Raw genomic sequence first — 27448 nt, 5'->3', positions numbered from 1 at the left:
GATTGATGTAATTCTGTTACATATAAACTCTACTGTTAGACGTCACTTGACCATAAGTCCTCGCAATGTTGCTCTTAGTTCCATATTTCTCAGGCTTACTTTCCAGTTTTGTTTTACTGTAGACATTTTATGCTTCGTGACTTTATTAAGGAGACAATGCCAGGCAAGCATAGCAAAACAATTAAATTATTTCAGGCTTTTCGTTCTAACACATCCTTTGTGTTGCAGGTCCTTTGAAAATGATAGAAATCACTGTCTTGTCTTAGTATCTCCCATGAATGCTGAGGCTCCATTCTGTATTCTGAATTTGGTAAACACTTACGGGCTAAGTGACTCCTCCTGCCATCTCTGTCTTCTAGCTTTTTCTCCTCTTTCATAGGAGAAAGCCATCTTTCTCATAAAAACGTAATATTATTTTTTAAAATATTTTATGTTCTTTGTTACTCATTCATCGATGGGGCCACTCTGCTTTTCCAGTGACATTTCTTTGTAGACAACCATTCGCTGTCAAAGATTTAAGGTCAGTGGCCCTTCTTGTAATTCTTTCCAAGGTGTGACCACCATGAAGAATAAAGAGTATTTAGGATAAATGCTCAAGTATTGCAAAATATGTATTTTAATATGTCTGTGTGAAAGCTGGACTGAATGGTACAATTTAAAGGAAAAAAGTGCTCACAAAACACTTTAGGAGTTCATGCTTTCACAGAGGTATGTCCTCAGTGTCTCCCATACAACTTCTGCACATTTACTGTTGGTTTTCATTAGACCTATATTTACTCATTTCTTCTGAAAATGAAGAGACAGGTCCATTCTTCACACACATGTATAAGGCGTGTGACTCTATGGAGGGGTTGGTGAGTTAATTTCGAACAGTACATTTTACAGCAGGAAGATTGTCTAGGACCCTGAGTGTTTCCCTGAAAGAAGACAACTGCTTTAAATATTGCCAAATGTAGACGTTAATGACAAAGAATTAATTGCTGAAAAAGATCTTAGAGCAGGAGTTTCCAGACTATGCATTGCAAGCCCAAAACGTTGTTAGATACCTTATATTGCTTGAGCTTAGACTTTTTCGAATTGGTTTGGTTTTCTTTACCGCTGCTTCTGGTTTTCCTGTAAAACTGTGATTTCTATCAATATGTAGAGAACTACAAATCCACGTGTAACTGAAGAAGTTGCCTGACCTGCTCAAAGGTTGTCAGTCTTCGTTAATTTTTTGTCAGTGGCTTTTAGGTCAGAGAAATTTCTCTCAATCTTGGCAGTTTAAGATTGTCCTTTAAGATTACAGTTTTTTAAAGCTACCTACAGAATACCACCCTTCAGGTTTATCATTTGAGATACCACCATTTCAGATATCAGTTTTTCCTGGCCAGACTCTCAAGTCCATTTTTGTCCATTTGCTTAAGCAAACTCTTCTTAGTACATTTTTTTTGGCTTTGTTTGTTTTTATTCATTTATTTGCATGATTAAAAAAAAAAAGGCACAAATTAACTCTCAAATTATTGGAGAAACTTACTTCTAGAAATTACTGTCTACTTGATGGAGACGAGTCATTTTGCTAGTGCAGGCGGACTGCAGCTAAACATTACTCTGATAACAGAGATGATTGTACTGGATTAGATCAGTTCTCCATCTAGTCCAATATCCTGTGTTTGCAAAGGAGCAAAAGCTGGATGCCTAATGAGAAGTTGTAAGACTGGAGCTAGCGTGTGGGTATATTGTTCTTTGAAGGTTCTGTTAGCTTTCCACAGTTTGAAGTGTTTTTATAAACCACAGGTGATGTCTTAATACCATTTCTCTGCAGGGGAACTGTTCATCATTTTCAGTCACATAAACTTTTAACATCCACAATGTCCAGTGGCAGAAAATTCCATGGCGGCTTAATTAGAGGTTGTGTGAGGAGTCACCTTTTCCCATATTTTCTCCATTATTCATGATTGTGGAGCTTTGTCATAGCTCCACAGGCACTTCCCTTCTATGCTGAAGAGCACTAGTGCACTTGATCGTTTCTTTTACGGAAGTAACAGATGTGATTACAGTTATGATAAGTGACCATTTAAAAATGTATGTTGTGCACATAAAATGTATGTTACCTAATTTAAGCCAAGACAGGAAGTCTCCAGCATGTGGCATTCTCAAATACATTCTCTAAGGGACAGAAGTGAACAATGATGCCATGATGTCCAACCCTCATGTTTTTCTCACGTATTGCTAACTTCCATCATGAAATTTTATTAGAGCATTGCACCTTTTATCTATCTGTGTTGGTATGGGGAGACAGTTCACTCTATCAGAGGAACTGCAGCCCAGCCTGTAGATATTTTTACTGTAATGTTTGCTTATATCTTCAGTCCGCTGAAAATGATCTTTTACATTTTTACATTAACATTGCACTAATTTGTATGCAAGACTGTTAATGTTTACTTGGAAACAAAAAGGACAAAAGTTACGTGGTCTAAGCAGTAGGTCAGGTTTACAGCATTTCTACTGTTCAATATTCAGTGTTGTTGCATATGCAAAAGTACTTACAGCATCCAAATTTCCAAATATATGATATATATATTCATTTTTCCAAAAAAAAGTGCATTTGATTTCTTTAAGCCTTCTTCAATGCAGCTGATTGCAAAGTTACCAACAGTATATTGAGTTCTGTAAGTTCACCATTTTGATTTTGACACATATTTCTTTACAGGAACAGGAACAAAAATACGGTATTTGTACTTTTTAGAAGCCTGTTTTCATTTAGTTGCATTGCCATAGGGTTGTTTTATGTTGTATTCCAGACACGTAAATCTTTGCAGAATTACTGTACAGCCTTTTTGTCAGTGAGAAGGACCTAGTAGTAGTAGTAAGGCAGTAATGGACAAGTCACTGTAATAACAGTATTTTCCTTCATATGTTCAGCCAGAGACATCTACAAGTTGTGAATTTTTCATTTTCTTTTTCAAATTCAAGGCTTCTGTCAAAAATTAATGCTAAAACAGATGAAAGACAAATGTGGATTGAAATAAGCCCCTATTTCAGACTGGAAAATCTTACTGGTTTACGCATCCATTGCTTCTATTTGCTTGCTTCTTATTAGGGCTTTGCTAAGCAATATGTATTTCTTTTATCTCTTTATTTACATACGGAAAAAAATTCAACAAAGTGAAGCACAACTGAAGTAACCTGAGTGCCAACAGAGCTGGATTTTATTTTCTCTGTCTCACTGATGAAATCACTCCAAAAATACCTGTTCTAACATTGGCCAGAAATATATGTACAAAGGAGAAATGAAGTATTGGTTAAAAAAATGGCAGAGAAAGTAAAGTGGAAAGTTTCCTTTCTATTTTTCAATTAAAAAGTTTATGAAGAGAGAAGTTTTGCAGACTTCTTACAGAAAAAAACCCTCTAAGTAGTACTGTGTTACTGTTCAATTTCTGATTAAAATATTTTAAGTCTCACATGGAATGGTAATTAATGTTTACACTTAGTTGCAATGACAATATAAAAATATCTGAGTTAATTTCTTTTTTTATGTGTCTAAATTTTTCTACTGCATCTGAATATTATCTGAATTCATATAGATATTTCCAAACTATGCAACCCTTGACTTTGAAGGAATAATGGATACTGTTAGGAACAAAGTACGCCCTAAAATCTGAGAAAACTCTTGCTTTGTCTGTCTTTCCCTTGGTACACAAGTAAGATGCAGTTAATAATCAACTTTGGAGCAAAATTAAAGCTCTGTTATACTGGTGCGATCACTGGATAATTTAGATCACTGGAGGTCACCTGGTCTAATGTCTCAGCTCCGCTCAAAGCAGGGCTGACTTCTGAAGAGAGATCCAATAATGGGATGGAAATGGCTCTGGCATTATAAATTTGAGCCTGAACTGGGTGACTTAGACCTCAAGAGCCTCCTGGTAGCAGTGTTGGCTAAAACAGTCAACGTTATTTTTAGTAATGAGCGTCTTCTAAAATCAGAGCCACCTGTGATACTGCCATCTAAATGCCCAGTTTGCTGTCTCCTGCTTGCGTATAAAGATTTTCCGTAAAAAAGATTATGACTCTGGTTAAAAGACTAATAATTTACTTATTTGGCAAGTTCCTCATCCAGTTATAGGGATGCTTTAATATAAGCAGAAACATGCTACTACGTTACCCTTGGTTTAAAGTGCTAGGCTGATGTGAATATTTTACATTCCTCTTTTTTTCTCTTTCCTTCTCAGTGCCAGGATTTCCCTACCCTGCTGCAACCGCAGCTGCTGCCTACCGAGGTGCACACCTAAGGGGCCGAGGTCGCACGGTGTACAACACGTTTCGGGCAGCAGCTCCCCCCCCTCCAATTCCAGCCTACGGCGGGTAAGGAGATCGGCTTCTTTTGCCTATGAGCATGACTCTCCCGTGGCTACCAAGGGGTTGTGACTGTGGTGCATGCTGATGGTGTCTCAGCGCGGAAACCACGCAGCATGCCACCAGCCCTGGCGCTGGAACTGGTGCACCTTGCACAGAGTATTGAAAAATGACTGTAATTTGTACTGCCATGGTTGGTGGCCTTAAGCATTTTAGATGTCACATATTGTTATGTAGATGCTCTTAGAAACGGAATGCTTTGGAACAGAGAAATTGTTTCAGCTAAAGATATATTTTTGATGATTGCAAACATCTGGTTATTAAGGAGGTTGGATCGAGTTAACTTCTTTTTCTTCAAATCATCCGCTGAAAGTTGTCACTGGACCTGAAGGCTTAGTGATTTATTTTTTTTTTTTTTTAATTTTATTGCAGTTTGTTTAGTTTTTCTAGTTGACATCCTTACCACAATAGGAATCTGGGGTGCTCCTCTCAGGGCCGTGTGGTTTTCAGTACGTTTGCTTAAACAATGCCTTAAGGTTTCACTGTCAGTGACCTACGTTTACTAAACCCAAGCAGTAAACTAAGGAACAAAGGAGAGAAATTCATAGTAATAGTTTCTAGAAACCAAATAATCTTCTGCTATTTCAGAAGACTTTTTAAGTATATTTTTGAGGGAAAGAAGGGAGAAACAAATACCCCTGTAGCTCTGTAAATGCTGACACAGAAAGGTTTTGTATGCTGCGTATGATATTTAAAAGCCCTAACATTGTCAAAAGATTTTCAGCTATTACAAAATTGAGAAGTTTGGAACATCAGAAAACTTAGCAGATCCCAGGCCAGAATAGTATTTTATCATAAAAAATTTGAAGTAGATACGCCACCACCTCTCTGTGGAGCAACCGGATCTTTCTGAGAAAGGGTCAGGAAGGGTTTGCAAAGTCTCTGCGTAAAGGTGATCCCTCTCTCTCTCTGCCCTCATGAAAATCCTGCTCAGCAGGTCCTCTGCTCTCGCTGTGGATACCCCCTTGGAAGGGAGCTTGCAGCACAAGAACCTGTCCTCCTATTCCGTTACGATAGAAGACGGGTGCCCTTCACTAGTTCCCTCGGTTTCTCATGAAGCCTTTGTTCTATTAAGCCAAAAAGTGTGTCTTTTTCTAGACAAGTTTGCTACTCTAGTCAGTCAGCCAGCGAGCTAGATTTGCAGGGATATTTAAGACAAGCACTTCGGCCATTCCTTCACATCGGGCAGTTACCACCTCAGAGAAGTAAGATGTTCTAAGATGTTAGACTGGATATTAGGAAACATTTCTTCATAGAAGGGGTTATTAAGCATTGGAACAGGCTGTCTGGGGAAGTGGTTGAGGCACTGGAGGCACTTTTAGATACCCTGGAGGTGTTTAAAAGACGGGTAGCCGTAGTGCTTAGAGATACAGTTTAGTGATGGGTTTTTTCAGAGTTAGATTGATGGTCGGACTAGATGATCTGAAAGGTCCCTTCCAACCTAGGCCGTTCTGTGATTCTGTCACTACTGGAGGAAGACACCATGATTTTTGAAGATTGCCTGGGTTCCCTTTGGACAAGGATGGCGTCCTATCGAAGTTATCCTGCTGTTGCCCGGACTCTCATTTAGAGTTAGTCCAGGTATTTGTACATGGCAACGACAGGAACAAGTTTATAGTGCCCTACAAGAGCTGATTTCAGTCTGAATGGCTCAGCTACAAAGTGGGCACTGCATATAAATAAAGTGGACTCTTTCCATCTCTACTTAGTTTAAAAAGAAATTCTTAAATTTTAACATAGTGTACAATATATAGCAAGATAACAACATTGGTTATTACCAGTTTCATGATGTCGCGAACATAATATCTTAGTTTAATACCAAGTCATAAAGTTATATAAGAAAATATATACCGGCTGTGTGTGATACAATTTTTGAATCGCATAATAATTTTTTGTTAGTATTTGCAAAATGAGTAAATACTTTCAAACCAGTAAGTAACTTAAATTTGCTTTAATTTAAGGGGCCACATGCGGGTGCTCTGTGTGCGTATATGTGTGTGTTATGTAGGTTTTTATGGTTCAGTTAGTACAGTGACTCAGCAGGAAGAATTAAATTTCCAAGTGTAATACATATATATTCCCATGTAATTGTACTGCTTGCTTTCAGCATCTTTAGGTAGTAAGTTAGATGTATAAGCTTTGTGAACTCCGGTTGTAGGTCAATACAGAAGTTTTGCACTGCAGGAAGGTTCAGCGGTGGTTCAGAACTGGGTCCCGAGAGGTCAGCTCGGCACTCACGTTCTTCTGTGGGGTGGTTTGACAGTTACGTTGGACATGTCCCACCTGTTACCTTCATGACCTGTCCTTAAAGCTCACTTCAGAGGGAGCCATGCATTGCATCGTGAAAAACTCACATCTTACTGTTCTGATGACTTCTTTCTCTCTGAGATGAACCCTTAGTAATCCAGGGCTCACCTTGTCAGTCACAATTTGACTCTGCAAAAGTTTTCAATTAGTAAGCTTTGTCTTAATTTAGATAAGTCTTAGTTCAGATAATAGTCAGGTTTCATTTTCTCCATCCACCTCCATAATAAGGCACTGCTTTCCGATGCACAAAACAAATTTCCAACTTCTGTAATTCATGGATCAGTACAGAAATAATACATACTGCACTGACCCACAGTTGGATTAATAAAGCTTTATTCTGAAGTAATTTCTTTGGCCTAGTGTATTAGATTTTGTGCTTGTAACTTCACTGATACGATAGTAGAATTTGGAGTTTCCTTGCAGTGCTTTGTTCTGTGCTTCACCCATTATTTACTCTGACCTATCAAAGAAGCAAAAAGGAATTTTCATCAGAAAAAATCCTTGATCAATGAAAGTAAATTATAAGAATGGGGTTTTCAGTCACAATGGGAGTAGGAGTCAACGGAAATTACAAAGATAATGAAGAGATCACAGAGAATGAATCAACTTACAGAGGGAAGCAAGCAACTTGGAATATCATTTGTTGATAAGAAAGATGGTAAAAGCTTTGAATGCTATTTTGCAATTCATTTAGTAGCAATTTCTCATTTTTCACTCAAGGAAGGAGCCCAGCCTTAGAGCCAAGCAAATAGTTTCAAACTGGAGTATTTTCAATCACTAAAAAAAAAAAGACATTTATTTTGTATACTGACAGATATAATTTTAATTATAAATTTACATTAATTTCTAGCAATGTGTAGTTAGAAAAACATTACTTTTCTTTTTGAAAAAGAACACGTAAGTGTAAAATATAAAGCTGAAGTTTCAAACGACCTTTTCCATTTTCTTTTATTTCATTAACCTTAGAAAGCTTATTAATGAAATAAGATCTAGTACTTGATCTGAAATAATTTTCTTCACACTTACTTGTTTATATTAGAAAGTTTTGGAACTGAAAACGAATTATTTTGCCTTAAATTTGGAAATCAACTGTAAAGCTAAGAACACGTATTTCTTAGACACGTCTGCCATGCTGCTTACCGATGTTTATCTCGGCAGCACTGTCTCGGGATTCCCTGCTCTGGAACAAAAGCCTTCTTTCTCTTCAGTCTCCCTTGAATCTGTAGTTGTTCTTGTTCACTGGTGTCCTGTTTGATGCTGGCTGTGACCTTTTCTTAGAAATTGATCAACAAAGTTAAGAAATGGCAACGAGTCCCAGGCTGTAAGGAAATCTAGAAGATCTTGGGGTCATTAGGCAAAACAAGCTAGTGTGATGCATGCGAAAAGCTCTCATCTGCTGCTACTGGGAAGCAGCAAATACAGCATGCTTTGCTAGGTCTGAGGAAAATTGTTGATTCTAGCCATATTTAAGGGCATTGTTTTCTTACAAATCAAAGAACAGCACCCATCCTTTAAAGTGTGTCACTTAAAAATGAAATCGGTGTTCATGACATATGTAGCACTACATAAATAATTAATGGATCCTGTCCTTGTGAGTGAGGCATTTCACTAGTTTCTTGGGATAGCATCTTGTTCATTAGCTCATGGAAAATACCTTGGTTTTAGCATCTGTGGCATCATTTCTAATGCCTTGAAATACTGCAATGTGCAGCTTGCTCGTAACTTGGTGGGTATAATTCATTTATGTACCTGAAAACCTACTGAAGCTGAAACGTGAGGGAGTAAAGGTTCATTTCTGTGAGACAACTGAATGCTGAAATTTAAAACGTTTGGAGATCTATATTGCATGAAGAGCTCAGTTTCAACACTGCGCTGCAGGAGGAAGAGAAGCAGGAGATGGTGGTGTTGTGTATGGCAGGAGAGGGGCGAGGAGATCGGAGCCTGTCGGTATAGAAGGATACAGCTGTGGAGCTTTCAGCTATTGCCCGCTTATCTCAGGGGGCTCTGCAGGAGCTTCACAGCAAGATTGGTGACTTGGTTGAGGAGCAAAGCAGATACTATTTTAAGTTGACTAAATTCCTTTCCGTACCTTCTTTCTTGGGAAACCTCCCACGTGGGTGAGGATTTGAGCTTACTGCTTCTTTGACCTTTCTTGCAGGCTTCTCTCTGGGTATTAGGTAGTGTTTTGTAGAAAATAATTTTTAAATTATGAAAAAAAAAAAAAGAGACACAAATGTAACAACCAAAAATATTCTTGACTTGACCTCTGTCTTTCTAGGATTATTTTATGTATTTTATTAACAAAGTGCCTACTAATGGTGTAAGAAATGTCCTAATGAAGCAGAAGCTACTAGTAAAGGTACTCTTATGACAGATTTTGGATGCAATTGGTAGTACTTACATTGCCAAAAGAGAGGAGAAAGAAGCAGTTTTTGTTCTCTTTGGCAAACTATGGAAAGTGGGTGATCTGATTTTCATGCCTGTAATTGCTTTTGAACTCTGCAGCAACTAGTACCTCAGCATTCTTGAAAATCATTTGCCAAATAGTAAAACATCATGAATATCATGCTCCATCTTTATACTACTGTCAAGAAGAGGCAATGTCACTGTCTGTCTGGCAGTACAGCAGATACTACTGGCAGATAGCAGTATTAGTAAAATTAATGAGAAGCCCTTCTATTTCCAGCATCATTTGCCTCAAGTTCTTCACAAGTTTAGTGCGTGATGACTTTGCCATCACGTTTCCCCTCCGCTCCTTCCAGTTCTGATGAAGCTAACAGAGAATTAGCTTTCAGTCCATATCTCCACTACTGGTGTCTGTCTCGGGATAGCAATATGCTTTTTTTTCTCTTTGAAAAGAAGAAAAAAAAACCAAAACCCCAACCCTAAACAAAATTAAGTTGGGTAGAGTGGAGGAGAACTAACAGAGACTGTTCAGAAACTGTTCCCCTTTGTTAAAATAATTGCTTTGAAGTGCTACATTCTAACTGATTCAAAATGAAGAAGCAGCTTTATTTTCCAACACCTTATTCTGAATTTAAGAAGGAAGGATAATTAATATAAGCCACTCCACTACTACGGTGGTTATGTTTTTTTCCAAAATGTTCCTTTAGGCTCACAGAAAGTTCCTCTCACTTTAGACTCTGGGCTTTGTATATATGTGCAATTGTTAGAACAAAAAATGTGTTTTGCCAGCACATAGTGATTTATGTCTTCCAGCTTTGTTCTCTGCAGCAATGGCCTCAATTAATTTTCCGAAGCAGATAATGTAAGTTGTTCATGGCAGAAAACATTGAAACTGGAAAGATGAGAACCTGGAATTAGAGAACTTTCTAAAAAGTTGAAACAGCCTCATACAAGAGTTTCAGTTCTATATTTACAACAGTGAACGTAGTGTTATCAGAGTGCTGAAAGGTGTTACTTTAGTTTTTAGTCGTTTCTTTGGTTTATTTTAAATAAGGTTGTAGTTGCATCTCTTCTATTACTTGTTTCATAAAGGCTTCATATAAAAAATTTCATATAAAAGGTGATTTCCAAGACCTGGAAAGTATATGTAGGACAATGAAGACAACCCTACCAGCCATCAGAAGACAGAGAACTTTTGTTCCTCATGTGCTTTCTCTTAGTGATGGAGGGGAAATAGCAAACTGTAACCATGATTCCTACCAGAATAAATGAAGTCATGATTGTAATGCCCGTTTGTTACACTGAATCAATTACTCCATGCACTTAACCTGCCTTAGGTTATGTATGTTAACTCGTGCGGATTGTGTGTATGTCTGAGGGCCGTATATACTCAGCTGCTATGAAGTTCCTGAACTAAGGTTTGTGCGCTCAAGAACTGTCTTCTTATGTCATTGATAGATTAGTCAACCCAATCCTTTTGGAAGATGAGGATAGAAAAATGATAATGAAGACAGATGTAGTCCTCCCAGGATATTATAAAGGTGGAATCTAAACTAGTAAAGAGTTTATCTTAATATAGTTACACAAAAATGATTATAAGAACAGAGACTAAATAAAGCAGCTAAAACCATGCAAAGCAGATGTATAATAGTTGATGAAAAAACAGTTTCATATTTATAGAAAAAAAAATTCAGGAAATGATTGCCACATATGATATTATTTAGATGCACATTTTCTTATGAAATCAAGATTTCTCTTTTCTGAGTTTTCCTTAGCACAATAAACTCATAAAAAAACAACTGAATAAATCCCCCAAATTTGTTGTTCTTATTTCAATGCCTCCAGGTAGCACGTTAACATATCATTCATTCCTGTGTGAAGTAACTCAGATGTCAGTAACGTGGCTATTTCCAGACCCTGTGTTGATTTACAAGGAACTCAAGATTTATCCGTCTGCCAAGACAAGTTTTTGAATATAGAGTGTAAAAGGAGCTGTGGTGAGATGGGTCCCTGTGTGATGCATTCGGTCTCTTCCCATGCTTGAGACTTATCATCTGGTTTCTGCCTACAGCTTCAGAGAGAGAAAAGGGGATGATAAGCCAAGCAAATTACCATTATTTATTTTTATATATATATACACCAAATTATATACTGAAGGAAAGAAAAGGACAAGAGCAAAATATAGCTCTTGGTGGTTTACACTTTGTCCTTCTGATGAAGGGTGCTGTTAGAAAATACATTTGATTCCACTGGTAAGGTTCAGTCACAGGAGTCAACGAATGACAAGGACAGTGAGTAGAGAAAATATTCTCTGAAAAATCAATGAAAGTCTGAAGAATTACTTTTCTTCAAACTTCCAAAGAAGCAGAAGGTTTTACATTTAACATCACTATCATACTATATGCGGCAATATAACTACAAGTATGCTATATTTAACATACACTATTGTACATATGGAGGAAATAAAATCAGCTGATACCTTTTCATAGTGCATGCCCTGCTTAGGAGTGTTAATATTCATTTGCTTGATTCTGTCACTTCATCTTAATGCTAACCGTGTTTAATGACAGAGTCATGCATTCGTGTCTCAGGGTGCTCTCTTTGGTATAAGATTTATCAAGCAGTTGCATATTTAGACTTCAAAATAAGTTTCTGTCTGTACATGACTGAGCCTTGTATGTAAAAGGAAGGCCAAGGGGAATGAATGTAATCTAGCCAAGATTACAACCAGCTGCACTTGGGAATTCCAAACATATCATCCCTTTTTCGTCTTGCGACATCTTCACTGCATATCCACAGATCACCAAGGAGAGGAACAGAAAAGGTCCCCTTTCTGACACATATTCTCTCAAAAGCGTTACTTGCTGAATAGAAATGTATCGTAACGATAGAAAGGAGTATGTTTTGATGTACTGTGGTGGGTTGACCTTGGCTGGCTGCCAGACCCTCACCCAGCTGCGCTCTTGTTCCCCTTCCTCAGTAGAATAGGGGGAGAAAGTAAGACGGAAAAGCTCTTGGGTTGAGATAAAGATGGGGAGGTTGCTTACCAATTTCCATCACGGGCAAAACAGACTTGATTTGAAAATTTAATTTACTTTATTGCCTATTAAAATGCAGTTGGATGGTTAGAAACAAAGACAGAACCTAAAGCACCTTCTCCCTCTCCCTGCCCCTTCTTCGCAGGCTCAGCTTCATTTCCAGCTCCTTCACCTCCTCCCAGCACAAATGGTGCAGGGATATGAGGAACTGAGGGTTGTGGGCCCTTCGTCTTCAGTAAACTTTGTATCGTTTGTATATTATCTCATAAAACTCCTTCCCTGTTGCTCACGACTGTGAACTCCTACCTCATAGTCACGTGTAATGTTTTATTCCTTACATGCAAACAAGTAAAAGAAAGACATGTGATGTTTTAAAATGAATATCAAAATAAACGAAAAAAATGAATATCAAAACCAAAATGAGGGTACACTACAATGTAAATAGCAGGCTCTCTCAAAGCTACCAATGTAGACCAGGTTTGGCATATTTTGCTCTGCAGACATAATAAATAGAAAAATACATGAGTAGAGGTCTGACCTTGCTGAAGCAAATGGCAGACGCTCTGATTTAAGTGGAGCAGAGTTTTCACACATTATTATTCCATAGCAAACTTTTATCATCAGTGTGGTTTTATCAATGTGGTTTGTGTGCATGTATGCATATTTATGATTTTCTCAAGTGATTCTGACTTAGACGCATACCAGCTCAGCCCGTGGGTTTTGGTCATTGACCTCAATAGATCGGTTGTATTTCTGACATGAAAATTCTTGTTGGAATTGTAAAACAGCTTAGGCTAGCAACTTCATAATAGCTATTATTCCCAGATAATAGTATTCCTAAATTGAAAACACTGTTGCAAAAACCCTATTGTGTGCTCTCATATTTAGCTCTCGAAACAGCTTGGGTTGATTCTGATACTGGAAATACCCATTTTAAGTTGCAGAACTGCTAAATGGATGTAAAATTGCAGGACTTACGTAATGTGTGTAATTGGTAGGCCGCTGTTGTGTACTTCCAGTTTTATTTACTGTAATCATTTAAACCATCTTTGTCATACTGTGTCATTTATCCTGAAGGGTTTAGAATCTAAAATTTGAACTATTTACACTGATGGTTTATCTTAGCTGAAATGCAGAAGTCTCTGGGTATACTGTTAGCAGCAATATAACAATACTACATTTTTTCAGAGAAGAAGTAGTAATGTATCCAGCCAAAACTGCAGGGGAGCTCAGAACCATTGGCATGTTCGCCCAAGTTGTGAAATAATAAAGTGAGGAAGGTTAATACTTTTGTTTATGAGAATACCGCCATGACATTCTTAACAGACCTGTTGTCACTAGCGGAAGCGTGTATCAAGCCAACAGTGCAGTACCTATGAACACTCTCATCTCCGTGTACATTGAGGTATTGAGATTCCACCCGATGGGTAGCATGCCGCCAGTATAGTTATTTCATACATTTCTCTCATTGTATAAACTTATGCGGTGTTTTGTTTTCCATCTAAGTAATGCAACTCCTGCTTTGTTTCAGAGGGCTGACATAATTGCAGGACAAGAAAGTGGTAGTTCAGGAGATAACATTTTGTTGATGTATTAATACTGTTTGTAGGATTGGCCCACTGAAAACTGTTAAAGGAAAAATGCAGCCAATATGCGGTTTCTTAAAGAAAAGAAAAAAAACCAAACCAAAATCTTATGAAAATTATTTTCCAACCCTGCCATGCTTTGCCTCTCTTTGACTAAGCATTTGGCATACTTCGTAAGATGTTGTATTCTGTAGAGTTTTCACTTCTGAGAATTACTACCAACCTCCTTAACCAATGTGAAGAGTGCCTTCCTCCCCCCCTCCCTCTGTTCTTGTGACAAGACTAACCTCCGCTGCGCAGGGGTTGGTGGCATTTGCATGTGGAAATGCACTAATATGGATGTTTTTCTTTGTGTGTGCATCCTTGCAGTGTTGTATACCAGGATGGATTTTATGGTGCAGACATTTATGTAAGTATTCATTGATGTGCATGCTGTCCTTGTACATTACCAGAGTCATTCTTTTTACAAGTTTGCTGCCTAGCTTGACTCTGTTTTGTCTATTTACCATCCCTTGCCTGTCAGAAAGAATTGAGAAGAATATCTCTCACATTGGAAGACCTTTCTGTTCATTACATCTATCATTGTTCAGTGGAGCTGAATTAACTCTTCAATCAAATGCTGAATGAATGCAAAAAGATGTGAAAAATGTCTGTGCGTGTGTGGAGGGGTGTCTCCCTTCAAAATTGAAGTTCAAAGAAAACATAAAAAAAAGCAGAAACATCATTCTGCAAATCCCGAAAAGCTCATTTTTAAAAATCAAGGCAAGCTGAGTATTATTAATACCTGAAGTATGAAAATAGTTTATGGAGAAATATAGCTTTCCCACATCCAGGCAACAGTGGGTATATGTAAGTGGCATGGTGATAGTAGAGCTCAATTACATAGAAAGTTTAAGATACGGCTGTGTATTGTATGACATCTGAGTAGACTTCCATCTGCTCTTTTAAAATCTTATTCCAATTTAAATTAAATGCGTAGAGACTGCTCATGATATAAGAAGTGGTTATATTTGTAGGCAGGATTTTTAGCCCTGGATCCATCATTATCTACTTCACCTCGTTGGTCACTGATTTCCTTTTAAATAATATTTTTTTAAGTTTCTTACCAATACTGAAGTTTTTACCTTGAATGTGTACAAAGAGGCTATTTACATCTGAGTATGCAAGAGGTTTCAGTTCGCTCTTTTAAAATAATTAGTTTTTATACCCTGTGAGTAGATGTAAAATATTTTACTGGTATTCCAGTAACCTTTTGCATTTGTTAGTCTTTTGATAAAGCAATCTGGTCCTAACTTACTTTATTTCACCAGACAACTTTCTCTAACCTACTTGTACTTCTGTTGTGCTCTCTCTGTTGAGATACAAAGAGATGGATGAGTTGAAATTGGTATGGATATTAAAAATTCAATAGGTGGTGCTAGAATATGTTCCTTGTATTCAGTATCAGCATTCTCTTAGAACTATTGCCAAGGGAACAGATTTTTTTCTTTTGTAATAAGTTTATATAAAGAAGGAAAACAATTTGAATTTATGGATGAAGTAGGTTTTGTTTTTCTGAGGGAGGTAGAAAGAGGCTGATATTTACCTGAAAATTAATTTGTGTAGATTAAAAATATATTTAAAATCAATTAGCATGGGTTAAAATTCTCTCCCTATGTACTTAGGGATGTTATCAGTAACATATTGTTTACAGCACATGAGAATCACCCAAAGGCTTACTCAAGTGTAGTATGCTGCTTTAATCTCACCTAAACATGCTGCTGCTGAATTTTTGAGCTATATAGGATAGATGGTACAGTGCGGAATTTCTTCAAGTGTGGTTTCCACTTTTCATATTTCTTCAAACTGTCAAAGGATGCGACACCCATTTTGCTCAGTTTACCAACCCGAAAATCTGAAAGGCAACACGACATCTTTCTCAGGATTGCTTAATGTGGGAACTAAAAGTTAATGTAACAGTTCGTAGTTTTGGAACCCGCTGCTGCTGAAAAACAGGAATATCTCTTTTGGAGATTGACAATATTATTTTTAGGTGGCCTCACACCCTCTCACAGACTTCAACATTTTGCTTCCAATTGGAAAGTGATTTCAATGAGGAAAGTACCGAAGAAATTACTAATTTCTAGCTTAGCCTCAGCTTTGTTGTCTGGAATAGTCACATCTGTTAGAAAATGGAATAACTATATTGATGCATTGGTTTTCACTCAGTTGCAGCCTTGTATTTCTGATTGCATTCCTTAGTTCTCTTAATGCAGCAGAATGTTTACCTTTACAGCAGTTGACAGAATTAAAACACCCTTCTGGAAATTTGTTTGATTTTTTTTTTTTTAATTATGATGTACATAGCTTCTTATTTTATAATTCATTTTTATTCACATTTGTTCTTTCTTGCATATAAAATGTTTTGCAGGGGGGGAAGAGAGAGATAGAGAGAACTGGCATAAATCAAAAGAAACCTTGCAATTCACAGTGTATTAGTTCTTAGTGTATCAGTTTGCAGGGGACCAAGTTATTTATTAAATCCCAATTGATTATGACATAGTTCTACTTGGCTTTTCATTTTAAGTCCAGAGCTGAAGCTTTATGAAAGAAAAAATGCTTTGTGAAAAAAAGGAGAAAAAAAATTAAACAATATAGATTTTAATAGTAGATTGGAGAGAAAAGAACCTTAAAAATACCACGGAAAGCAAAACAAAAGGAACACGGGACTGAAAAGCCAGACCAAAAATATGCATTAACAAGTATATCAAAGTGGGTTTCATTCTGATATGATTACATTGAGTATCAACAGTAATATGGGCGGTGCCAGTCTTTTCATAACTAGCTATCAATATAGCCTTTGGTGGCTAGATTTTGTGGAACGGAAGGAGGGCAGATGCAGAAAGATGCTGGTTGGGTGAAAACTGCAGGGTGAACCAGGAACAGCAAATGGCCAGAGGAATAGAAGAGAATAGGAATATAAAAATAAGTGGGAAGCCCAAAATGAAAAATCAACAGCCATGATTCAAGATGTAATATAATATATTCTATATCTCATATAGTTCTATATACAATGTAATAATGCTTCTGGAATAGCTGAGCTATTGAATTTCTTTTTAAATGTGCCTTTGAGTAGGAAAAATAAAGGAGATGATTAGGAAGTAAGGAAGACCTTTTAAAATTAAGTATTGATTCACTAAGAGAAAAAGTCATTAAAAGAGAATTAAGGTTGCCTGCCAGCAAATATTAGAAGTTCCTAGATGAAGATTGACACCTGTGAAAATAAGAAAATACACTCCACAAAATGAAGCAAAAATAGTAACAGACGCAGAAATATGCAGTTAGAATAATAGCTCTACACTATTGCTCTGCTTTATCTTAAATCCGTTTTTTTTTTTAGCGTTGTCATAAAGAATGCTTTCAGAACATGTCAGTCTTCAATTCACACCTAAAGTGTGGGAAGGCAAAGAAATAGGAGAAACTTCCAAACTCTGTCATCACCAGCTTCAGAATTCCTTTGGTAATACGGTTTTACCATGTACATTACTGTTCACGGCAAGATTTTCTGACCTCTCCTCAGGATTCTGAACCTGTGATGCTGCAACTGGTGAGAGTCCATGACAACATATAAGTACATAGGTTTAAGATCTTTTTTCTGAGCTCCTGATCAAGAATAAGGTGTACTTTTGTGATCCCCCCGATGGGGGGTTGAGATGATGGGATGAGATTATCAATAGCTACTGCCATTACCTTTAGCTCAAAGGTAGGCTGGTATTGAAGGTGGACCATGTATTTATTTCCCAAGGAAAAAGCAGATATAATTATCTAAGCAACTTTCCCTTGATACTAGGTAGGAGTCCAGCGATGCAATCAGACACCCTGAAAAGTGCTGTTCTAAAGTGAAAAGCAAGGATATGTAGTTAGCACTGAAGTCAGTCTTTTAAGTACCAGAGATTTTTGTGTTTTGTAAATGGAAGGATGTGCCATTTCCTGTGACTTGTAGAAGCAGAAGGAGAAGTGGAGAAATGAGTTTTCCAAGGCCAAAAGGATCCCCAAGGAGCAGTGAGTTGTTCCTCCTGGTGCTCTGTGTGCTGGAACACTCCATGATACCATTTCAAAAGTTTTGAGATCTCATGATGAAATGTCTTTTTACCTCTCTGATCTTTATTTGTGATATAAACAGTACATTCAAAAAAATGCTGGATCGGTCCTGGTGATTGCATTTGGTTGCAGTTAGTACAGGTGGTGTCAGTTTGGGTATGTTACCAAGAGCTTCTCTGAGGTGACAGATATCTCTGGGAACACAATATAGAAATAACATGAACCTTTCTCATAACCCTGTTCCAGAAGTTGAGCCAGCACAAACAGGTGTTGGATATTTTATTTTTAATTCTCCCAGTCAAAGTTTTATTCCATGAGCAGAACAAATACTATTTAAACCTCAACATCACGAGTAGAGGAAGAGGAAATGACTACTTCTACATTCTATATTCTGCAGGGCCGGGTATAATTCATGCCTTTTTTTTTTATCCTATTCCTCTATTTGTAGCTAATAAAATAGGTATAATTCTCAGTACCAGAGAAGGTTTTGTACCTTGGGTAATTGATGTTCACAAAATACTTTGAGATCCTGGAGTGAAAGGAAGTACAGAAAGTAAAAATTGAGGGAAAATAATTCTAACATTCACATGGAATATTAAATATGTTAGTAATAGGAAAAACTAATGAAAAAAATACCCGTCATTTAGAGTCACTTAGTTTATCTGTATCTACAGTAAACACTGCCAGTACACCTGAGATCAAGACAAAAAAAGCAGTTTGGGTATTTTTAGGAGGAGGTGCACACGTGGATACATGGTTTTATAATCTACAGATGTGCATTTGTATGACTTGTTTTTGTGGAAATTATTCTTACTACAGATATACAGAGTTTATTTAAAAATTCACATGCCTTTGATTTTCTCTTCGTTTCCATTTTATCGTATGTTATCTAAAAAATCTGCAATTTCTTTCTAAAATCGATTAAGATTTGTCTGTAACAATTGGCTACTGATCTTTGATGGATCCTACTGCTCTTTTTCAATTTGCCTGAGCCGCAAAGATGTAGAAGACATTGAAAGGGAAATTGTAATGAGTGGCTTTGGGGAATTCGTCTAAATTCCTTCCTTAAATCTTCCTTTCCGTCCTTCTTTCCTTACTCATTCAAATCATTACATTTCTGTTTCTTTATAGAGCAGTATTGCAAGAGCATGTGTATGGCAATAAGTTACCACAGGTATGACATACTGACTGATGGGAAAAACTCATTATGCTGAAAGTAGACTCTTGTAAAATCATACTAATAAATAATTATGTGAGAAAATGGATTCTCTGTGTATAAGTGATAAGAATAGTCTACCAGTTGCATTTTATTATCCAGATTCTATCGCAAAATCACAGATATTCTTCATATCCCATGAAATAAAACACTTACTGTTGTGAGTGTCCCGTTCAGTATTTTATGCCAGTGAGAGATATTTCTATGTTTGGACTGTGAGTGTATTGACTCTGTAATTAATTTTTTAAAACAACTTAAACTGCTGTAACATTGTGTTATGGTTGTTTTGGAAGTAGCAAATATGGGAGCACAGATAAGGCAGTAGACATTTTTTCATTATTTTAGCTGAATTTATTATTTCAGCTGAATCTTCAAAATAATGATTTACAGCATTACAGTCAGGTATTCTCTGTTTGAATGTATAGAGTGAGGGGGAAAAAGCATTGCTAAAACATTTCTGAAACAGGAACTGAAAAGTGTTATTTATTGTTATGTAATTATTACATAATTTTGTTCTAAATATTTTATTTTGCAATATAGTCGAAGGCATGAACATAAATATTTAATATATTACCGAGATGTATATGTAGTGGATATTACAAGGGTATTCTTCATCTAAGATATCAGCCAAGTTAAAAATTAGAGAAAAATTCTGAAGTAGAACTTGTCAGAGAAGTTTAGAGTTGAGGTGTTTGAATCAGATTCCCATCCCGTTTCCCAATACAAAGTGTACTGTCAGGTTGCTGCAAGGATAAATCATCTGAAGTAATTGCAATAAAACAATAAGAAAACAGTAGCACACCAAAACTGCAGAACACAAACCCCATAAAAATAATTTGCTTAAGAATGTTTTTATGGGTAAGTATGTGACAGCTTATGTTAAAAATATGAAATCATAACATGGGCTGGTAGGGAATTATGATAACCAAATGATTCCTGCATTTTAGTTCTCCAAAGAATTCAGGCAAATTCAATAACTTTGATCCCATTCTGTTGCTTTAGACTCATCTTTCCAGGACTCTCACAAATGTGATACTGATTGTTGAATCCAAAGCATCTTAATAAAGTTCAGAGTTGAGCTTCATTTTTCAGCAGCAGTTCTTTGATGAAAGCAAATCAAAATGTAAGCATAAAAGGAATGTTACTCTTAAATTTAGGGAGCAAGGAAGAGTCTGTCTTCACAGACTGACCAATTTTTAGTGATATTTAACTAAAGGGAAGAGATACAATCCCCACAGAGCCTACCATCCACAGATTTAAGACCAGCCAGTATGCGAACAGCCTGCCTCCTTTGTGCCTGATTAAGAACACCGGAACGTTGCTGCTTCTCATGGTGGCCCGTTCTTAATTCTGTACCGCGGTGGGAGTCATCCTGAGCATAGTTGGAGTGAAATGAAGTGGCTCTCGTGTTTAAATAGGGGGTTTAGAAACGGACGACAGGACAAGCGAGAGAGTCGTACGTGTGGCGAACAGAGTGATGCCCCAGTGCAGAGCGGCTGGCTGGCTGCCGCACCTGTTCAGGACTGGATCATGGAAACAAGTTTAATATCTTCTTTGTACTTTTACCATTTCTACTCCCTCGTATCAGCACTCGGGGGGGGGGAAAAACAATAAATTAAAAAAAGAAGTAAAGAAAAAGAAAGTGCTAAATTTAGCACTCAAAAACCAGGAGGGGAGACCAGATAAATTTGTATAATCTCTCACCTTTCTCCTGGTAGCAGAAGCCAGACCAAGCGTGCGGCTTGCGTTATCATCTCAGCCTCGCTGTTTACTGGCTCAGTTTGCACTTGGTGACATCATTTGACATCTCACTGCCTGTATGCACATACCTGCAAGCAATATGTGCCTGAGATACATTTTTGACAGTAATAGCCTTCTATTGGTTTATAAAAAAATCAAATGATCCAAAATGAGAAAGTATTTCGTCTCAGTGCTTCTGCACTTGCACAGAGAAGCGACTTGCTGGAAAAGAGAGAGTGTATGTAGTATTTTGAGCCCCCCTGCCGTACTCCCGTGGTTGTGTGACACAATTGCTGCTGGCAGGGAGCTGGCCGGGAGCGGGGAGGTAAATGGACTGTTCGCTGTGTGAGCACTGGAAAAAAATCCGATAGAATGTTCCTCAAGTGAGTTGGCAATTCAAAGCCTGGAGTTTCTAATGAGCTGTCAGAGTATGTAAAACATATGTTTATTCTTAGGGTGATGCGGCATTATCAGCTGTATGATTGATTTCCAAACCCAACTTCCTTCAAATCTGCTAGCCAAGAAAGGTTTACGCGTGTTAGGGATGAAAGCGATTCCGCCAAGCAGAGTAGTAGAAGGGGAAATAGCTTGTAAAAGTCGTTGAAATTGCTTTTCTGAAAGGAGTGAATTTTTATTTGTAGAATCAAAATAGATACCCCACAAAAGTTCATGCAATAAAAATGTACAGCTGTTACAGTAAAGGTTGACACATCATAGCCTGTTCTTCACGTTCAGCATCATCTCTTGCGTGAATGCAGCCTTCCAAAAACAAAACAAAACAAAACAAAATCAATCCATTAAAGCAAACGTGTTAGCAAAGGAGTGAATTTTATTCAAAGCTGAGTGATGTGATACTTTCTTATTCAACTCTTTGTTAAGGTGGGGGAAGGTGGGGAAGGCGATACAAAAGTCCCCTGTCCCAGAGGATTATGGGGTGGTGAATTCTAATTGGGACATAAATCGTGTTTGTGTTATCTGTGGAGACTGGCCTCTGTTTGTTAATTGGCATGCTGAGATCATTTTGAAATGGTTGATATAACACCGTGGTCCATTGAACAGGAAGCTCTGCTGTTTTCACAGTTTGATAATCAATGCATCACTGCACACAATTCCTTTCAAATGTGTGTTTGTTTGTCCTGTTTGCTTAATTGAACAGCTGCAATTACTGTTACATACAACTGAATGTTAATTCATGGAAGAAGAGAATTTTGCTTCTTCATTATAATTTTATGTATAAATTGGAAGCGTATGTAACATTAAGTGTTAATTGAGTGCACAAATTCATAGGTTTAATCAACCAGACATGATAAATCGTATTTTGTACAAAAAAGAATTGATTATTAGCTGAATTTTTCTTTTGAGTTCAACATTGCTTTATTTATATACATACACCTCGTTCATAAGAACAACTGCTACTTGAAAACTTGTGGAAGAACACAGTGTTGTCTTGTAAAGAAAACGTTGATGAATACAGTGCATTGCTTTCTCCTGATCTCTGGGACAGATCTTAACAAGTACAATCATAAATTTTGCTTAATGATTCACTGAAATATTTCCTATGTATTTAACCCCTTGACTGAACGTACAGCATGGCAGCACACTTTCAGTTGTTGCTAAATTTTGCAAAATGTTTTTTAAGGTGCTGTAGCAATCCAGTTAGAGCGTGAGTTTGTGTTTCAGGGTGGTTATGCTGCCTACCGGTATGCCCAGCCTGCCACTGCCACTGCAGCTGCCTACAGTGACAGGTAAGACCTCATTTACTGCTAATAAATATTTGACCAGTGGAAGCTGAAGATGATTCTATAAATTTGCCTTGTTGAAGTCTCATAACTGTCTTGTTGCTCTGCAGATAATTGTGATATCCAAAGCAGGCTGTTTTATTATAATCCATGAATAGCCGTAAATTGAGAGATTTTAGGCCTTAATTGAGAACCAGGCATGAGATGTACACATTCCCAAGCTGTAGATCATCCAGTTAATGTCTGTGACCCTTGTACAATGTAGATAAATATATGTACAGCTTCATGATGGTCTGCTACTAAAGATCATTATTCGTCTTAGGAGTATTATTTCAGTTGATTTAGAACCTGAACCTATTGAGTGCCCTCAATTCTCATTGACATTGTTTTAGTCGGTGGAAATTGAGAATGAACTGTGTCTAAGCTTGAACTAGCCAAGGCAAAACAATATTTTTTCCATTTGCTTTCTTTCCAGGCATTTGATTTTTTGCAATACTGGAAAAAATTCAGTTATTCTTCTTTTGCTCTGTATTTTTATCCTCAAAATGAAACACATTTGGTGGAAATAATACCAGGAATAAAAGATTATTAAAATCTGCATAAGAGAAACATGCAAAGACTTAACTTCTATAAACTAAAAGTGATGTCACATAAATTAACGTGTCCTCTTGCAAGATGAAAATTGGGAGCCCTTTGAAGTCAATGCCTAAATTGCTTTTGACTTCAGTAGGAACAGGATTTTGTCAAATTGCATAAAATTAAGTCTTTGCAGTGTGTGGACATCCTTTTGTAAAGAAAAGAAAGAATATCCTATGTTTTCTTCATAAACTGTACCCTTAACAAAATCTGTGCTATCTTTAACATTTGTCGAGTACTAATGTACAGTCATGAAGGGAGGATGTATATTGTGAAAGACAGATACATGCGTATATTTTGCTTGACAATAGCAGCGAGAAGTAAGGTCACACTTCTCAATTCCTGACATAAGAAAATTTTCCCTTGGAATCACAGAAGATAATTTCTGAAGTCTTGAATACGTATTGAAAAATTTCTTTAGATGCTAAATTAGACATTGTTTTAAATGTTTCTGTTTCTTAATGAAATCAACAGATTAAGAAATTTCAGTGAACTATTTCTTAGATTGAAGTGCTGTTCATGGATTCTGTATTTTTAGAACAAAGTACCATGGTATGAATGTTACAATGCTATGCATGCATATTTGCCTTTTAAGTGCTTATTCTGGGTAATGAAGATATATTTTTTAAAGTTATGTGAATAAAATAATTTGCATGTATGGCTGAGGCATGCTGTGTCAGACAGGTAAGCAAGTTACTTTCTATTAATTTTGATCAGTAATATCAACTAGATACGTGCTGTATGCACTTTGTTCCCGATGTACTGTTTCTACTTAGGGTAACCTACAAAGGTGAAGTGCTACTCAGTAGTTTCATTTCATTTCCACAAAGGTGTGTTAGCATGTCGCAGCTCTAGTATTTTTCTGTGAGCTTTTAACGCAAAACAATTCCTGCTTCTAAAAACTTACTAAACCGAAAGGACAAGATTAGAAATAACCTCCTGTGATTAGTCATTTTTTGCCAGATATCATTCAAGTGTCCCTGGATCATTTTATAGGGTGTTTATTCCTATGAATAAATGAATTTCTGAAAACCTATACGTTACATAGAGAAACTGAACAATATCAAGATGACTTTTTAAATGCTTTAATTATGAATTAATGTACCTTCTCATAAAAAAAAAAAATCAAATGCTGTAAGATAACACATTAGTCGGTGGCATGTTCTGCTATGGGTAGAGAGTCAACATCACTAAGAGTTATGCTGACAAAAAAGTAAACGATTCGTCTAAGAAGAGAGCGCTCTTAAATACTGCAAAGGAAGCTTGAGATGGCATCAGTAGTAATGCAGTTGTTACAACCCTTAATTATTTTCTCTTTAAAATGTCTAATTTTCAGATACGCTTTGTCTATAATTAGAATTGTAATAACCTGTCTTTGCTTGCATAATTTTAAATATCTTAAGTGAATTTTATATTTTTGGGATTTTTTTTTTAATTTAGCTTCTCTTTTTAAATGTGGTTAACCCTCATCTTCAGTCTGCTTTCCCCAAATGAATATGGTTTCTTGTCTTAATTACAAATACTGTAACTGAATTTCTTTATGGGAGAATCCCAAAACTAGAATAGAGAATAAAACAAATAACAATCTGCTCAAACATTTCTTTGCATATGGGAAACTATGTGCAAACATGGATACCTCCGATTACTCACAACTACAGTTTGCTTAATTTGATTAAGTTTTCATCCATTTTTTAATGAATTTAATTTAGCAACTTTTATGAATTACTAATATTGAAAGTGCTGAAATATAGTTCAGTACAATGCTTGTATCTTTTCTTCTCAGTGTAGTAATCATCTGCTGTCCTCTGACAATACTGAAGATTCCACATCTCCTTATACACTACTCTTATTTACTGTTGATTTGAGCCCCTATTTAATTTAATTACACATGAAAAATACTGTTAATGTATAAACAATGCCCAGAAAAATGAAGTGAGGACCAGTGAGTATGTACTATTGTACTAAGCAGTGACATATCATGGAAATATTCCTTCATATTAATGAAAAAAAAAAACAACCCAAAACTTTATTTTTTTGATCACAGCTCATATACATGATGAATGACAATGTTCCATAGTTGACATGCTTCTTAAGTCAGGAGATGGAAAGAGGAAATCTTTAGATTGGAGACATCTTTTTGTAAATTAAAAATAAAGGTTAACAGAAAGATTTGGGACTCTGGAATCAATAACCAAGTCAATGGATAATGATCACTGTAAGAGAGCTCTATTGTGCAGAAATGCAGTGGTATCCTTGTTTGTCACAGCTGGAAATATTGCTGGAAATAGGCAAAGAATAGATATATAGGGGAGAATCGGGCAGCAAGGAAATCTCATGAAACAAATCAACAGAAACCCCTAGGTATTTGTAAAGATGAATCATGTACTCCTAAAAACAATTTCACAATGGAGGTAGACCTTGCAGATTTCTCCCGTCATTTCTTAGAATTGCAAAACAAAAACAACAAAACAAACAAAATAGTACATTTTGTTTTATTTATGAAGCAATATAATCACTGAATATAACTTCAAAAAATTTTAGAATTGGATTTTTATACTGTGTGGTCTGTCATCATACTAAATTGTACTTTAAGATTTGAAGCCCTTTGCAGAGGTGAATCAAAAAGATCATATTTGACTTTTGAATATTTAAAATATTTCTGATAAATTTCCCGATTCATATAACTGCTAAAAGGGGACCTACTGGTCTATATGTGTTCTTCACCATTCTGGAGCTCTGCCTACCAAACTCTTTAAACCGAGAATGTTTGGAAAAAATAATTGTAAGGATATGCAAAATACACTAAATCAGATGTTAATAAATGTTTGCGCAGCTTTTATTCAGCTTTCACGTAATGTTTTAAAAATATAAATAAAACTATAGCTGTTAGATTTCTGTCCAAGTCTGAAGTCAGAGAAACTGGCAAAGTCATCAAGTTTTATATTTATGAGGTAGAACAAGTCAAAGCATGGCAGTGGGGCGTATTGTCATTTTGTCATTGCATGTTCACTTGATGTTGCTAGTATGTCTGTAATGCTGTATTGGATTTGACAGATCCATCACATAGCTCAGTGAATGGCTTGCTTGAATGAAGCCTATGGGCAGACTTATTCACCTTGATTGGCTATTGGTTTTGTGTTTTATGATTTGATTATTGCATCTTCGATCGGAGTAAGAAAAATGTTCCTTTCTTGCATATTAGCTTTGTCAGCAATATTTATGAAAGTGTCTATGGTAGTATAATAAAACAAAACCCCAACAATAGTAAACTAGCCTTGTCTGAAAGGCAGTCATTTCACTTGTACTGCTTGCTAACCCTGTTATACTTAATAATGGTAATTATGTGTGTTTATATATGTATGATTGTGTATACATATATATACACACATTCCCCATCCATCACCCACTCACAGACGCCCCCACACATGCACCTGCACACACATACATATGTACAGAGGTAATTTGTTCTGAGCGTAATTCCCTTTTTTTAATACAGCGTCAAATTTAAATCTCACTACAGACAATGGGAAGATTCCCATTGACTTCTTTGTTGTCTAGTTTAGATTCCTCATCACTGGAAGCTGAACTCTTTCTTTTTTTTTTTTTTTTTCTAATCTTTTTTTAAAAGCAAATAAGGCATATTCCAAAATATGTTGCACGTAACACTTTGTAGTATAAAATATTTAAATTTTTTTTTTTCAGTATCAGTTTGTGTTACATGTTCAGTGTTCATACATAAGATTTTGTATGAAATTTGAGGCAGGAGATTATTTTGTCATACGGAAGTTGTGTATCTTCCAGATCTGAAATCTTCCTCCCATTAAAATCCTGATATTCTAATAGTTCACATTTTTAACATGCCTATGTGGAGTACTAATTTTTGTCAAAGTATTAGTGTCTGCAGAGATATAATTTATTATATTTTCCAGTTCCCTTTGGGCAAGTAGTTGAGAGTAATACTTAATATTTGTGGTCAGATTATCCTAAAATAAAATAGGTACAGATTTGATTTAATTGGAAACATGCTCATTAAAGAAAGAAATATTAGAATGAAAAATATAAATACACAAACTATAAAACGTGAGCTTCTGTAGACAGAGGTGATATTTTTGTATATTGTAGACTTTAAGATATTCTATTTCGTGAATAAACAATGAAAACCACTATAGTTTTATTCAAATTATTTTCTCTTATTGAGGATCTTACTAGTGATATACACTAAAAGTTAAGATTTTTGAGAGCATATAAAATATAATAGCATCTTCAGTTAGAATTTAATTTTCCATTAAATAATTTTATAGAAGG

General features: G+C 36.4%; 1 protein-coding gene across 50 annotated transcripts in view; it reads left to right on the top strand.

Moving 5' to 3' along the window:
* Positions 1 to 27448, top strand: part of RBFOX1 (RNA binding fox-1 homolog 1) — a 910365-nt gene that overhangs the window by 855476 nt on the left and 27441 nt on the right. For 42 of the 50 annotated variants that reach the window (XM_074599130.1, XM_074599135.1, XM_074599147.1 and 39 more), the window contains 3 exons: positions 4212 to 4344; positions 14102 to 14141; positions 22449 to 22513. In XM_074599130.1, coding sequence (XP_074455231.1) covers positions 4212 to 4344; positions 14102 to 14141; positions 22449 to 22513 — 238 coding nt within the window. The remainder of the gene's footprint in view (positions 1 to 4211; positions 4345 to 14101; positions 14142 to 22448; positions 22514 to 27448) is intronic. The other 8 variants (XM_074599146.1, XM_074599156.1, XM_074599134.1 and 5 more) reach the window with 1 other exon arrangement.

This window comes from Larus michahellis, chromosome 8 (genome assembly GCF_964199755.1).
Source record: "Larus michahellis chromosome 8, bLarMic1.1, whole genome shotgun sequence".
NCBI classification, from domain to species: Eukaryota; Metazoa; Chordata; class Aves; order Charadriiformes; family Laridae; genus Larus; species Larus michahellis.
The sequence above is the reverse complement of the archived record's forward strand: the minus strand, read 5'-3'. Positions and strand labels throughout refer to the sequence as shown.